This window comes from Arachis hypogaea, chromosome 16 (assembly GCF_003086295.3).
Source record: "Arachis hypogaea cultivar Tifrunner chromosome 16, arahy.Tifrunner.gnm2.J5K5, whole genome shotgun sequence".
In the NCBI taxonomy this organism is placed as follows: Eukaryota; Viridiplantae; Streptophyta; class Magnoliopsida; order Fabales; family Fabaceae; genus Arachis; species Arachis hypogaea.
Window position 1 is genome coordinate 134,622,567 of NC_092051.1, and position 13,595 is coordinate 134,636,161.

A 13,595-nucleotide genomic window follows, 5' to 3' on the forward strand; every position below is an offset into this window, starting at 1 on the left:
ATTATTAGTCATTATAAAATACTGTATAATAATTATTATTATTTTTTAATAATAAATAAATAATATTATTTAATAAATAAATATTGATTAATTTTTAATAAGTTATTATTATTTTTTAATAATTTATTATTATTTTTTAAGATAATAATAATAATATTTTTTAATTATTGTTGCTATTTTTTTGAATAAATTATTAACCGATGTTATTTAGAATTTAATAATCATTATTTTTCTTTTTGCAAGCTAATAGAAATTTATTGCTCAAAAAATTCGATCTGTCTGATACCTCTAACGAGGTAGTTACAGTGATACTGGCATTTACTGGGTTTCAACACGTTTTGTGAGTAGGCGAAATGAGAGGTCATTTTATACTACTGAGTGTCTTGGTGGAACGCTGGAGGCCGGAGACTCACACATTTCATCTTCCGGTCGGTGAAGTGACGGTGACGCTGGAAGATATGAGCTATATTCTTGGTCTCCCGATTAATGGGGAGGCCGTTACGGGTAAATCAGACAGCAGTTACGAGTTTTTGGTGGAGAACTGCATTGCATGTTTTGGTCGGGAGTCCGGTCCGCAAGATCACGTGTTGGGGAAGGTTAATATTGCATCGGTCCGGCGGTGCAGAGACATCAAGCCGTGTGACACTCAGGAGTCTGTTGAGCGGTATGTCCGGGCGCACATTTTCTGCGTGCTCGGAACAGTTGTGTTTCCGGATAAGTCGACCACTTCATTGAACTCGAAGTTTCTACTGCTACTTCGAGATTTCTACCGGATTTTAGCATACAGTTGGGGGCAGCTAGTCTGACAAACCTATACAGATCGTTGTGTCGTGCATCACGATACAACTGTAAAGAGATGGATGGCCCCCTGATACTGCTTTTTGTTTGGGGGTGGGAGCGTATACCGCTCCTGGCACCTATACCCCGCGATCAGCTCGGCGATGTTGGTATTCCACTTGCACAACGGTATTGGTTTTTATTCTTGTTGTTATTGTTGTTGTCGTTGTCGTTGTCATTGTCGTTGTTATTAATATTATTATTTTATTTTTTGTTAGGTGGAGTCATTGGTGCCGACATACAAAATATATTCGGAGGCTTACTGCGCATTTTAGGCGAGGACTCGACGACATGGGAGTTGAGGATGTAAGTTGTAACCATTAATGTCCAATGTTTTTATTCAGAAGAATAATTTTTCTAATCGGCCTCTTGGGGTGCTGGCTTACAATCGCCTCCGCTTCATTTTGTATCGCCGGATTGTCTGCCAAGTCTCCGTCATCGTTTTCGTCGTCAACTTCGTAGTTGGCTTCGAACTCCTTTTCACTGTCGTTGTTATCTTCTTCCCAATCTATATCCCCGAGCTCATCAATATTGACCTCCTCGCCAACCGCATCCAGCCCTGACTGCTGTTCGAACTCCACGTACAACTCTATCATCGGCACGTGAAATCGAGTTTGTTGATAAATACAGAACATCTGCTGCATACTTGCGTCGTCAGTGATGGACATTATTTAAAACTGTATCAGCCCACCAAATACTTGCACAAGATTTCTGTATAAAAGGTTGCTCATCCTTTTTAAAATGTGGCTTTGAATGTTACTACAAAGCCCATTTTGCAACTCGACAAAACTCATGATATATGGAATAGCAAATGACAACGGACATTCACAAACAAAAGTTACTCTTTCATGTGTGTTTAGTATAACCTCACCGTTATAATACACTCGCAAATTTGCAGTATTTTTCATAACTTCATCCTCACCTAATCCGATTTTTTTGACATACCTAACTGCCAAACAAAATTTTAAACTATCAGATATGTGTAACAAAGAAGAATAGGAGGAATAGAAGTGGAATGAGACATTTTGAAGGAGTATTGCTTCGTATTTATAGGCTGACCTCTCGAATAAAATATATTTTTTAAACAAAATGCAACCTACGTTTTATGTTTTCAAAAAAAAGTTGACTTTTTCAAAACGCAACCTGCGTTTTGGGTCTTCCAAAAATAAAACTGGCGCAAAAAGTAAAACGTATCATGCGTTTTGTTATCTTAAAAAAAAAATAAAATAAAACATGTCCATCACAAAACATAAGCTGCGTTTGGGCTTCACTGAAATAAAAAAAATTAAAAACCTTTCAACAATCAAAACGCAACTTGCGTTTGATTCAATATGCTAAACAAAAAAAAAATTTAAAAATAAAGAAGAAAGTAAAACGCAAATTGCGTTGTTGCTGACACCATAGCAGTGGATTTTTTGTCTATTAGTCCATTTCAAACCACTACACCCATATATTTTTCATAAGAAAAAAAAATCAGCCTCAAATTTGAGGATTGAGTTTTATAATTAAAATTAAAAAAATTAACATCCATACTAATAAAAAAAAAAAAAAACACACCACTTTACCATTCTGTTTACTTTATTTCTAAACAAATTAGCCTATGTCTGACGATCGGATTTAATTTTCATATATTATGGTATTACTAAAAGTTACTAAAATTTCAATTTATTATTAAAAAATATTTAAACGAAATAAATTTAATTAAATAACTGTATAGAATTATGTACAATTTCAATATATAAAAAATTAGGTTCTTAAATAATAAAACTATCGATATTTTCTGATATTAAAATTTGGCCAAATGGAGTGGAAGGAACAATAGAGAAATGGCCTTGAAAGGGAAGTAATGCAAACATTAACGTGTGTAGACTTATTGTACTCTTGGTCTGCGCATGGGGACACTTCCCACTTTAGCCACGATTTTACTCCAAGTCAAACTTTTTTTAAAGGGTCTATGTAATATGAAGTGTAAATAAAGCACATTTGAGCATAAATAAATTGGATTTTTTCCGAGTGATTTAAAGATGCTCATTAAACTCTTTTAAATAAAAATATGTTAATTAAAAAATAAAAGTTGAGGCGATCGATGTATTCGTCATATTTAATTTAGGGAAACTTTTGCAAACTTCCACCCTAAGTTTTTAATGATTATTTTTAACATACTTGTTAAAAAAAAATTTGTAAACTTTTAGTTGTATAAAAATGTCTAAATATTTTAAAGTTAAAAGGATATATTCATCTTAAAAATTTTTTATATTATTTAAAAATCAATAATAAAACTATATTAATATAGTAGTAAAATTTTTTCATTTTTTTATTATTGACTCATTTAATTAAATATGGGAACAAAAAACATCATATGTGAGATAATGGTGTTATAATTTGGGAAATATGGGAGTTCAAAATGCCAATCGGTGTTTTTCACTTTATTCATTTCTAATAATAAATAAAAAAAATTAAAAAGCTATTAAAAAAAAAAAACATTAATAGGCGTTTTTAACATAAAATAACATTTTATATCTCCACATATACAAGCTTACTGCGACAACAATTTCTCTTCCTCTATCTCCATTTTCTTCACACTTACAAGACCATAATGAATCAACCTAATATTTGTGAGAGCGTAACTCTGCTTCTGTATGTGTTAAAAAAAATGAAGGCTATGGTTGATATTATTGTACGAGTCAGTTTTGACTTTTGAGTCATCTAATTAAATCTGTTTTCTTTATTATATTTATAGTTAAATAAAAAATAATTATTTATATTTTTAAAATAATATTATATAATTAATTATACGTATAAAACTGTTTTAGATTGGAAATATATTAAAATTAAATTTATAATATTCTGCTTCGGTTTCTACATCTACTCCTTACTTTAGTTTCTGTTTGCTGTTTTTGTTTCTGCTTCTGTTTTTTGTTGAATTTGTGCTTTTGCTTGTTGATTTGGCTTTGTGCTTGAATTTCTGTATCTGTTTCTGCTTCAATTTTTACTTTCTGCTTCTGCCTTATGCTTATGTTGATTTTTTCTGCATTCTACTTCTGTTTGTGTTTCTGTTTGTGTTGATTTCTATGTCATTTGAATTTTTTTAATGTTAAATGTTGTGTTATTATTGATTTAAATGTTCTGTTATTATTGATAATGGATTCTTGAATTTGAATGTATGTTCTGTTGTTATTGTTGTTGTGGAAAGAAATGGCTGATAGTGAAAATAGGGGCAGTGACGGTGGTAGAAAATGCAGAATGAACAGTGGTGGTGGAGAATGCAAAATGATCGGATGATTGATAGTGGAAATAAGGGGGTGGCGATGGTGAAGAATGAAGAATGAACGGTGGTGGCAGGGAATGTAAAATGAACGGTAGTGAAGTTAGGGATTGGGGGTATTGTTATCTTTTTTTAAAAATTATTTTATTCAAAATGACGATTTTAATATGAAATAAAACGTTATGGACGATTTGATAGGAATAAAACACACAATTCCCTACTTGCAAGAATCAGAGGAGCAACAATATCCACTCACAACAACAAGTATTAACACCAGCACAATAATACCCAATAGCGGCGGAAAAATCACATAAACCAGAAATTATAAACAAGCTAACACCAAGATTTTTAACGTGGAAAACCTCCTCAATGAGAGAAGTAAAAATCATGAGTCACCAAGATCAGGATATAGCTTCACTATGATGAAAAATAGGGTACAAGAGAGCCACAAATTACTGCACAAAATGTGCATACAACAAGTCAAACAACCCAAACTTCAAAGCTTTCAAAACAAGAACAAGAAGATGAAAATACCACAAAAACAGAGCTACTGTGCGTGGTCAATATCTCTAGCTATAGATGTCGAATTAAAGATCCGAACGGTGAAATTAAAGAACCAGATGTGTAGAACACTCTATCCAAATTTGAGCTCGATCCAACGGTTAATGAATTTGCAGTGACCAATTTACAGAGACAGTTTTATGTATGTGCGAAAATAACTTTCTCTCTTCTCTTTAGTGTTTGGTGTTCTCTTGCAAAATGACATCTCTCTCTCAACCCTAACTCACCTCAGCCACTTCAACTATTCATGGGCTTGGATACTAGCATTTGGACTTTTTCTCCACATAGAAAGGAAGCCCAAAAATCTAACACGATTTTAAATCAAAAATTACATTTGGACAATTTTGATTTTGACCCTCAATATTAGAGACTAAAATAATATTTATCCCTAAAAAATAAGACACATACAGAAATATAGTTAAAAATAGAGGTAAGAGATAATTAGAATAAGTTTTAGCCTATTACAGTAAGAGAGCCCAATCTTAATTGTTGATGTGTACGTAACTGGGAATTAGGATGCAGAAATTTCTCAATGAAAAGACATGAGATCACTAACCCTGGTCTGTGAGTATGAGTCTAAGAAAGCTATTTTTGCAATTTTTTTATTAATTAGTATACTGTACGCTCGAAATAATTGACCATCCATTAAATTAACTTGTTTGTTTCTTCACTTTTTCATTTGTTTAAATGGCAACAATAATATGCTGCAGCAGTGCCCTTTTGTGTTTTTATTTAGTTTGTGTTTTTATTTTAACATTTTTATTTCTTAAATTTTATAAAAAAATATTTTTATTTTTATTTTTTATTATTACTTCTTCTTTTTTAACATATTGCCAATTAAGTTTTAATTATGGAAGTAGTTATCGTTATGTTAATTAATAAATAATAATGGTTTATTGTCACACTTTATTTATTGTTTTTTTTATCTTAGTTAAATGTTATTTTTTTAACTGTGTCTGAAGTAGTCAGACGAGATCTACATGTAAACTGTCTCTTTGTAGATATGATACCTGACAGAGCACAATAACGTCATTTGATTCATGTAACTGACTCCACTTAGTGGGACAAGACTTTATTGTTGTTGTTGTTATTCGAAGATAGTAATATATGTTAAACATGTGCCTAAGAAATTAAAAATCTTTTAAGCTCTAGCTGTGAAAAATCAAAGAGAGAGGCTGCTATATATATCATCAGAGCCAAAAGTTGATATACCAACTTTTTACTACTGGTGATGCAGCTACGCACACAGCATGAACCTTTAATCATGAATTCATCTTTGACAGCTTAAGCGTGAGAAACGAGTTATAATATAATGTATAGTAAATTATAGAAGAATATATCCATTGATCATGTGGAAATTATGTGATTCCAAGCCTGATATATACACTATAATATAACTATATAATAATATGCAGACACAAAAACAGAATTCCGGTGCAATCTATTCTCAAGAATTTACACCAATTCGATTCCGTTCAAGCTACTTCGAATATTGTGCTTTATCACCTTTAATATGCTGGTGCCAGCGTAATTTATTCTCCCATTAGCTAGAGTCATGTTTCATAGTTAAATGTCCAACCTCTTTTAAGGGATGGATTTTATTAACGAGTATTGTTCCCAGAGGTACTTAAAATTGGATTATTTTGGACTTGAATTTAAGGTTTAGATTTTTTTTTTTTTTGGGTAGCGTTTGACTTCTGTTAGTGTCGAGATGTCGCTATCTGAGTTTCTCATGAGAAGGTGAGGGTGGTACCTGCAAGATATTATGATACTTAAGTTAGTAAAGATTTAAGTAGGTTTTTAGTAGATTGAATCCTGAATATATCTCAAGATGTCAGTGTATCTATAGTAGAGTAGATAACCACCTTTTAAAATAGTTCCATCTTTGATGATGAATGACCGTTTTCTTTTCTGAAGAAGTTGTTGAGATTTCCTTTCTAAATAAATGAGGAATATCTTAGGAGTTAGTTATTTGTTCAAATAAGTAGTGATGAATTATCTGTCGTTGCGCCCGAGATCGGGTAGGAATAGATAAAGCCAGCTCTCTTAGGGAAACTTTTATTCATTTTGGGATGGTTATATCTTTGGGCCAAGATATGAACATTATTTTAGAATACATGGTAATATTGGATTGAGAAGGGTTTTGTTGGTTGAAAAAGTATAAGAAAATAACGTTTTTTTTAACAACGTAAATAATAGGTTAAAAAAGAAAAGTTAATTTTAATTTTAAAAATTAAATTTTAAATTAATTAGGTTTAATCGTAATTTTGAATTTTTTTAAATCATTTTTTTACAACGTCACCTTCCCTCTCTTGCAATCCTGAGCTACTGCCGTCACTGTTGTATCGCGATCCCGTTACTCTCGTATCTGCTATCTCGTTACTTGTTTCTTATAAAATAAGTCGAATATTCATTTTATTATGTATGCAGATGGTTCTTTTCATTCTAAAATGGATGTTTATTTGGGTATATCATTGATATTTTACTTGATTTGCTTGATTCTACATACACATGCTTCGCAGGATGTTGATTTTACTATATATGCATATGGTTTTTTCACTAAGAAGTGGATATTTATTTGAGTCATACCATTTGGGTGAACGAAGCAAAGCGGCAGGCGATGGAAGTGGCAAAGATACGACGCAGTAGCGTGGAAGCAAGGGTAGATGTGCAATGTTGGAGCAGCGGCAGAACAAGGCCGCTGGCTGCTCGACGGTGTGATGTCATAGAAGAGAGAAGAAGGCGCGCAATGACAACATCGCTTGTAGGGAGAATAGGGGCAGCGCGACGCATGGGAGAAGAAGTGCAGCGGCGGCGTCGAGATCTAGGGCACGACACAGGGAAAAAGAAGGTGCAATGGCAGCGTCGGTTACAGGGAGCACAGAACAGCGCGACGCTTGGGAGAAGAAGGTACAGCGACAATGCGGTATGTTGCTTTTTCAGATGGTGGCGGCGACGATGAGGTGCATTGGTGATGGTGTGACAGGAAAGGGAGAGTAAAGTGGCTGCGGTAAAAAGAGAAAAAAGTGGAAGATGGAAGGCTAGAGTTGTGGTGGATAAATGAGGTGAAATGTTTTTTATTTTAGTGGGTCTAGAGTATAATTCATCGTTCACGTTATTTACATTCTTTATTGTCTACCTAATAGAACTCGTAAATTCTTTAGTATAGAATCTTATAAATTCTCGACACTTAATTAAAGGAAAATGAACCTTTTTCACTTAATTAAATCTGGGTAAAGACGAGGGTAAAATTAAAGTGGAATAGACGGTGAGTGAGCATATCGGATGCACGACGAAGACAAATAGTAAAATACCAACTTCAACAATATTACCTGTATATATTAAAACGATTTTATTAGAGAACTAATTAGTATGTAGTCAATTTAGAATCAATTAGTTAAAAAATAAGTCTATTACAAAAAGAATTCCACTATTCTAATTTTTAAATTTTAAAATTAAAATAAAAATAATTTTTTAATTAATTTGTTTCAAGTTAGCTATATTTTAATTGATTTTCTAAATTTTTTTATATTAAAATTAATCATTAAAATTAGTTATTAATATAAAATAAAATATATATTAAAAATAAATTAAACAATATATATATTTATACAAATATATTAATAACTGATTTTAATATATAAATAATATTTTTTTATCAAATTAGTATTTAACTTTCCATTTTTAGACAAATGTTTAACTAATTTTTGTTTAAAACTGATTTGAGTATTACGAGTATTACTCAGAAAAAAATAGCTCAAGTAACAAATTTACTGACTTTAAATTTTCACTTTTCCAGATATTTGTCCATTGAGATATTGAAATCAACTATTCGTGGCCGGTAACAGGAGACGGAACTAATTAATCAAACTGTACACATAAAATAAAGGAAAAGAAAATATAATTCCAAAAAGAAAGAGGGGGAAGAATATCAATCAAATGCATGCGCACTTCCAAAATATAACTCATGCAACATGACAATCCCAACCCACTGAAACTTATTATTCAGCTAAATTATCTTATTATTTAATAATTAATAATAATACAAATGATGTATGACAAACGTGAATACACAAGATAACAATTTTATTTATTAATTTCTTAAAAGCTTGTCGACAAAATCAATTATTGTGGCCTTGGTCAATAGTAATATAAGACAATAAAGTAAACTATTAAATCGCATAAGCAAAAGCGAGATATATATATATCAAATCTTCTTTCTTATTTTGTTTCTTTTCCCATTGGAATCGCATCAACTTTCACACTTGGCCCATATTATTATGCACTAATTTCTCTATGCGAGACAAAAGATTTCGCAACCTGAAGAGAGATGAATGATGATGAATTGGGAAAGCGTAATGCTGAAATCAATGCAATTAGTGTTTTATAGTTTTTTTTTTTCCCTGTTGAGGGAGTTTCAAGTTTCTAACTTTCAACAAGTATTGTATTACAATTATGTTCAATGTCCTATCTAATGTTCAGGAGTTAATATACTAAAAGACAGTAACATTAACCGAAATTATTTTAGATATAAGAAAAAAAAAGAAATTTTTCTTGAATATTGGTGCTAGAGGTGTTATTGCAGAAATGTGAATGTTCATAAAATGCTAATATAATATGTATAGTATTTATTACTTTATCAAAGATTCGCAGAATTTCAAAACAACTTTATTAGAGATTTTCAGCAAAGATTCGTCACGTGTCATCTCCCGATACAATACGCATCCTGCGTGTTACTTTAGAGGGAGTTCCTCACAGAATTTCGAGAGAAATTCACCACGTGATTGCTCCAAGACAACACACACATTTCGTGTTAATGGTGCGGAATTTACAACCACAAACTAATCGGCAAGTGCATTGGGTCGTACCAAGTAATATCTCAGGTGAGTGAGGGTCGATTCCACGAGGATTGAAGGACTAAGCAACAATGGTTGATTAATTTACTTAGTTAGACAAGCAGAAAATAGTATTTGAGAGTTCAAAAGCATTAAACAGTAAATTCAGAATATCTGAAGGCAGACAAGCAAATAAATTGAGAATAAAGTATGGAGAAAGCAATTAAGGTTTCAGAGTTATCTATTTTTCGGATTGATTTTTCTTATTAATTTATTTTAATCATGCAAGATTTAATTCATGGCAAACTATATGTGACTAGACCCTAATTCCTTAGACCTTTCTAGTCTCCTCTAAAATTCATCAACCGCCAATTCTTTGGTCAATTAATTCTAATTAGAGGGTGAAGTTCAATTCTAGTTTATATGCCACAAAAATCCTAATTACCCAAATATAAGAGGATTATATGTCACGTATCCCGTTAAGTCCAGATAATTAGAATTTAGGAGAAATTGTTTTCAAGCTGTTGTTCAAGTAAAGAGCTTTTCCAAGTTATACAAGAACTCAATTAGAAAGAGGGTCATACTTCCGTTCCACCCAAATTCATAAGATAAAGAACGAAAATAATTCTTAAATTATAAATCAGTACATGGATTAAACTAGAAAAATAATAGTATCAATCCATACAATAGACAGAGCTCCTAACCTTAACAGTGGAGGTTTAGTTGCTCATGGTTCAGAGAGAAAATAAGGATTGTAAATTGGGCTGAGGTGGAATGAAAAGTTAACTAATGTTGGAATCCCCCGAAGAGAAGTTTCTTTTCTCTTTTATATCTAATCCTAATTAATTTAAAATCTATTTTCTAAAACTAAAATAATATCTTTTCCTATTTTAAAAATAATTAAAGTTTAAATCAGAATTAAAATCAGCGTTTTCTGCGTTTTCTGCACGTGACGCATGTCACGCGTACGCGTCAGTCACGTCTACGCATCGATAGTCTTCTTCGCGTGTTACGCGTACGCGTCAGGTACGCGCACGCGTCGCTGAGCAACTTCGCTTTTCACGCGTACGCGTCATGTACGCCCACGCGTCGCCATGGAAAGCTCCAAATCACGCGCACGCGTCAGGTACATGCACGTGTCAGGTATGCGCACGCGTCGCTCCTCGCTGTCATCTCCTTTAATTCTTGTGCTGATTCCATTTGTGTAAGCTTCCTCTCCATCTTCTAAGCCATTCCTGCCCTATATAGCCTTCTTCTCTTTTTCTGTGGAAGCTCCACCAAATCCAACCAAATACTACCTAAAATAAACAGAATTGCACAAGACTCAAAGTAGCATCCATAGTGGCTAAAAGATAATTAATTCTTAATTAAACTCAACAAATTACATGCAAATTCACTAAGAAAAGATAGGGAATATGCTCACGCATCACAACACCAAACTTGAATTGTTGAGCAACCAAACTAATATAGGCTTCAATTTGCATGAGAATGAGAGTTCGATTAAGCTCATGTCTCTTCTTACAGTGGGGTTTACAACTGCAATCTTAAATAGTTTTGGTATCTCACTCTCTTTTAAATCAGAAGGATGTCACTGTCATTCAGAATTAGAATCCGGATAATATTATGAATTCTCTGATCTTTTGTAACTCAATTTAACCCTTGAACACAGCAAATTTTTTTTTCTTTGATTCTCTTTTCTTTGGTGCTTTGCACCTTGAGCCTAGCCGTGACTTTAAATGTTTTGTCTCAAGCTTCACTTGACACAGAAACACCACAAGCACTTAACTAGGGAACTCTCTTTAAGTTCTGATTTTCCTTTCAGTTACTCCCAGACAGTGGTGCTCAAAGCCTTTCATACTATGCTAATTGCAATTGATCTCGACTCTAAATATTTTGTCTCAAGGATTACTTGACACAAGAACACCACAAGCATGTGACTAGGGAAACAACTCATTGATCTTTTAATCATGTCTGACCTCCCTAGTCATTGATGCTCAGAACCTTGGACCTTGCTTTTATATCCTTTTTTCTTTTTTTTTTCAATGTTGTTTCTTTTACTTCAAGGATTAAACTTTTACTTATTGCAGAGACTTCATAATAGTTCTCTAAATTCCTGTTCCTTGTACATCAATATTCTTTGATTCAAATTTAAATATGCACTGTTCATGTCATGCATTCAGAGTCACAGAAAATACCACCACATTTGAATAAATGAGACTATTCTAGAAATTAAACTCAATTTTTCATGCACTACATCTTTTCTTCTTTCTTTTTGATTTCAAGCTCAGTGGGCAATACATGAGGCATCTTTCAACATTAAAGCAAATAACAGAAAATTTCAAAATAGTAGAACTAAACTAGAACCTAGGAATTTATCTAATAAAGGATCATGCAATAAACGAGACAAAATAGCAGAAAACCAGAACATAACATAGTAATAGCGGGAAGGAATATAGAATGAAAGGAATTCAACCACCTCAGTTATGCTAGTGGCCATCTAATTCTTACATGAAGAACATTCATCTCCCTTTGGTGCTATTAAAATAAACAGAAAAGCCATAAGCGAAGCGACAACACCAAACTTAAAGGTTTGCTTGTCCTCAAGCAAAGAAGAACTGAAAACAAAAAAAAATAGTATGATGAAAGAAGAATAAAAGGATAAAAGAACAAGAGAGAATTAGGATTGGGGGGTGGATGATTTGAAATCAGACGCTGAGGTGGTTTAATTGGGCGTCGCATGCGACGCGTACGCGTGGATCGTGCGAATTTCAAGAGATGCGTACGCGTCTAGGACGCGTATGCGTGGACGGTCAGGATGGGAAAATGACGCGCACGCGTCAGGGACGCGTACGCGTGGTGAGGCTTGTGCTCCCAGCACAGTTCTAGCCCCACACCATCACAACTCTCTGGCCATACACCCATTCACGCCGATTTGCAGGGTCACGCGTACGCGTCAGGGACGCGCACGCGTGGGTGGCTAAAAGCGCAAATGACGCGCACGCGTGAGGTATGCGTACGCGTGGGCTAGTTTGTGCACAAAACATAGTTCCAGCGCCACTCCTCCTCAACTCTCTGTTCACTTCTATTTTTCACGCACACACTTATGACACGTACGCGTCATTGACGCTTGCGCGTCGTGTGCTCTTTTTTTTTTTAAAGTATTCGGTTCCTGTTCTAAAATAGCTGCATGATCAGAAAAATAGTAAAAACTCAATAAAAATCAAATAAGTAAGAAAACTACTACTACGAAAAATAACTAAGGATACGAAATTATCGGGTTGCCTCCCGACAAGCGCTTCTTTAATGTCACTAGCTTGATGGTCAGTTCTGCTAATTCAGCAGATGAGCGAACCTCTGGCGATCGATCTCGCCTCCAAGATAGTGCTTCAACCTCTGGCCATTCACTGTAAATTTTCTGTCAGAATTCTCTTCCTGTATTTTGAAGATTGAATTTTTGATGGTTTAGAATTTCACAAATGAATTCTCGTTGCAAGTATAGTTTCTAAACCAATCACTAATCCTTTCATACAAAAAGTTGTTTGTCACTAGTACAAACCCCTAAAATTTATAAACTGAAGTATTGGACCTCGGGTCGTTCTCCCTAGGAATTACAATAAAATGTCTTGTTATTGGTTATGAGTTATTTTGGGGTTTTGGATAAGAAGCATGTAAAGTAAATGGCAATGAAAATAAACTAACAACTATAAAAGGCTCTTGGTAAGGTGTGAGAACTAGAAGTCCTATCCTAGTTATCCTTCTCAATTGTGATGAGAATTGTTCATTGCTACCACTTAGTTAACCCTTACTAATTAAAGGAAAGTCAAGTGGATGAATTGACTTGAGCCACAAGTCCTAGCCAACTCCCAAGGAAAGACTAGCTTTAGTGCACTCCAAACCAATTAGCAATCTCTCCAATTATCAATCAACAAAGGAATTAGATAACTCAAGTGTCACTAATTACTCTACCTAGGCCAAGAGGAACAAAATCTACACTAAAACTAAAAGAGACATTTCAACAAACACATAAAGTGCAAGAGGAGTAAACATTATTAAATGCAAGAATTAAAGGAATCTACAACTACAAAAACAAGAGATCA

The 13,595-nt window shown here is 33.6% G+C and overlaps 1 protein-coding gene across 1 annotated transcript; it reads left to right on the forward strand.

Moving 5' to 3' along the window:
• The first annotated feature begins 353 nt into the window (after positions 1-353).
• Positions 354-1,161, forward strand: LOC140180255 (serine/threonine-protein phosphatase 7 long form homolog). Its single transcript, XM_072220709.1, has 3 exons — positions 354-664; positions 781-966; positions 1,056-1,161. Exons 1-3 carry the CDS (start codon positions 354-356, stop codon positions 1,159-1,161), a joined length of 603 nt encoding a protein of 200 aa, XP_072076810.1.
• Positions 1,162-13,595: the final 12,434 nt, after the last annotated feature.

Bases quoted from the DNA above. Each gene is read 5' to 3' on its own strand.
- LOC140180255 (XM_072220709.1), top strand. From the start codon at position 354: ATGAGAGGTCATTTTATACTACTGAGTGTCTTGGTGGAACGCTGGAGG. The intron at 665-780 runs GTATGTCCGGGC...ACCGGATTTTAG, and splicing joins ACTCAGGAGTCTGTTGAGCG to CATACAGTTGGGGGCAGCTA. The intron at 967-1,055 runs GTATTGGTTTTT...ATTTTTTGTTAG, and splicing joins GGTATTCCACTTGCACAACG to GTGGAGTCATTGGTGCCGAC.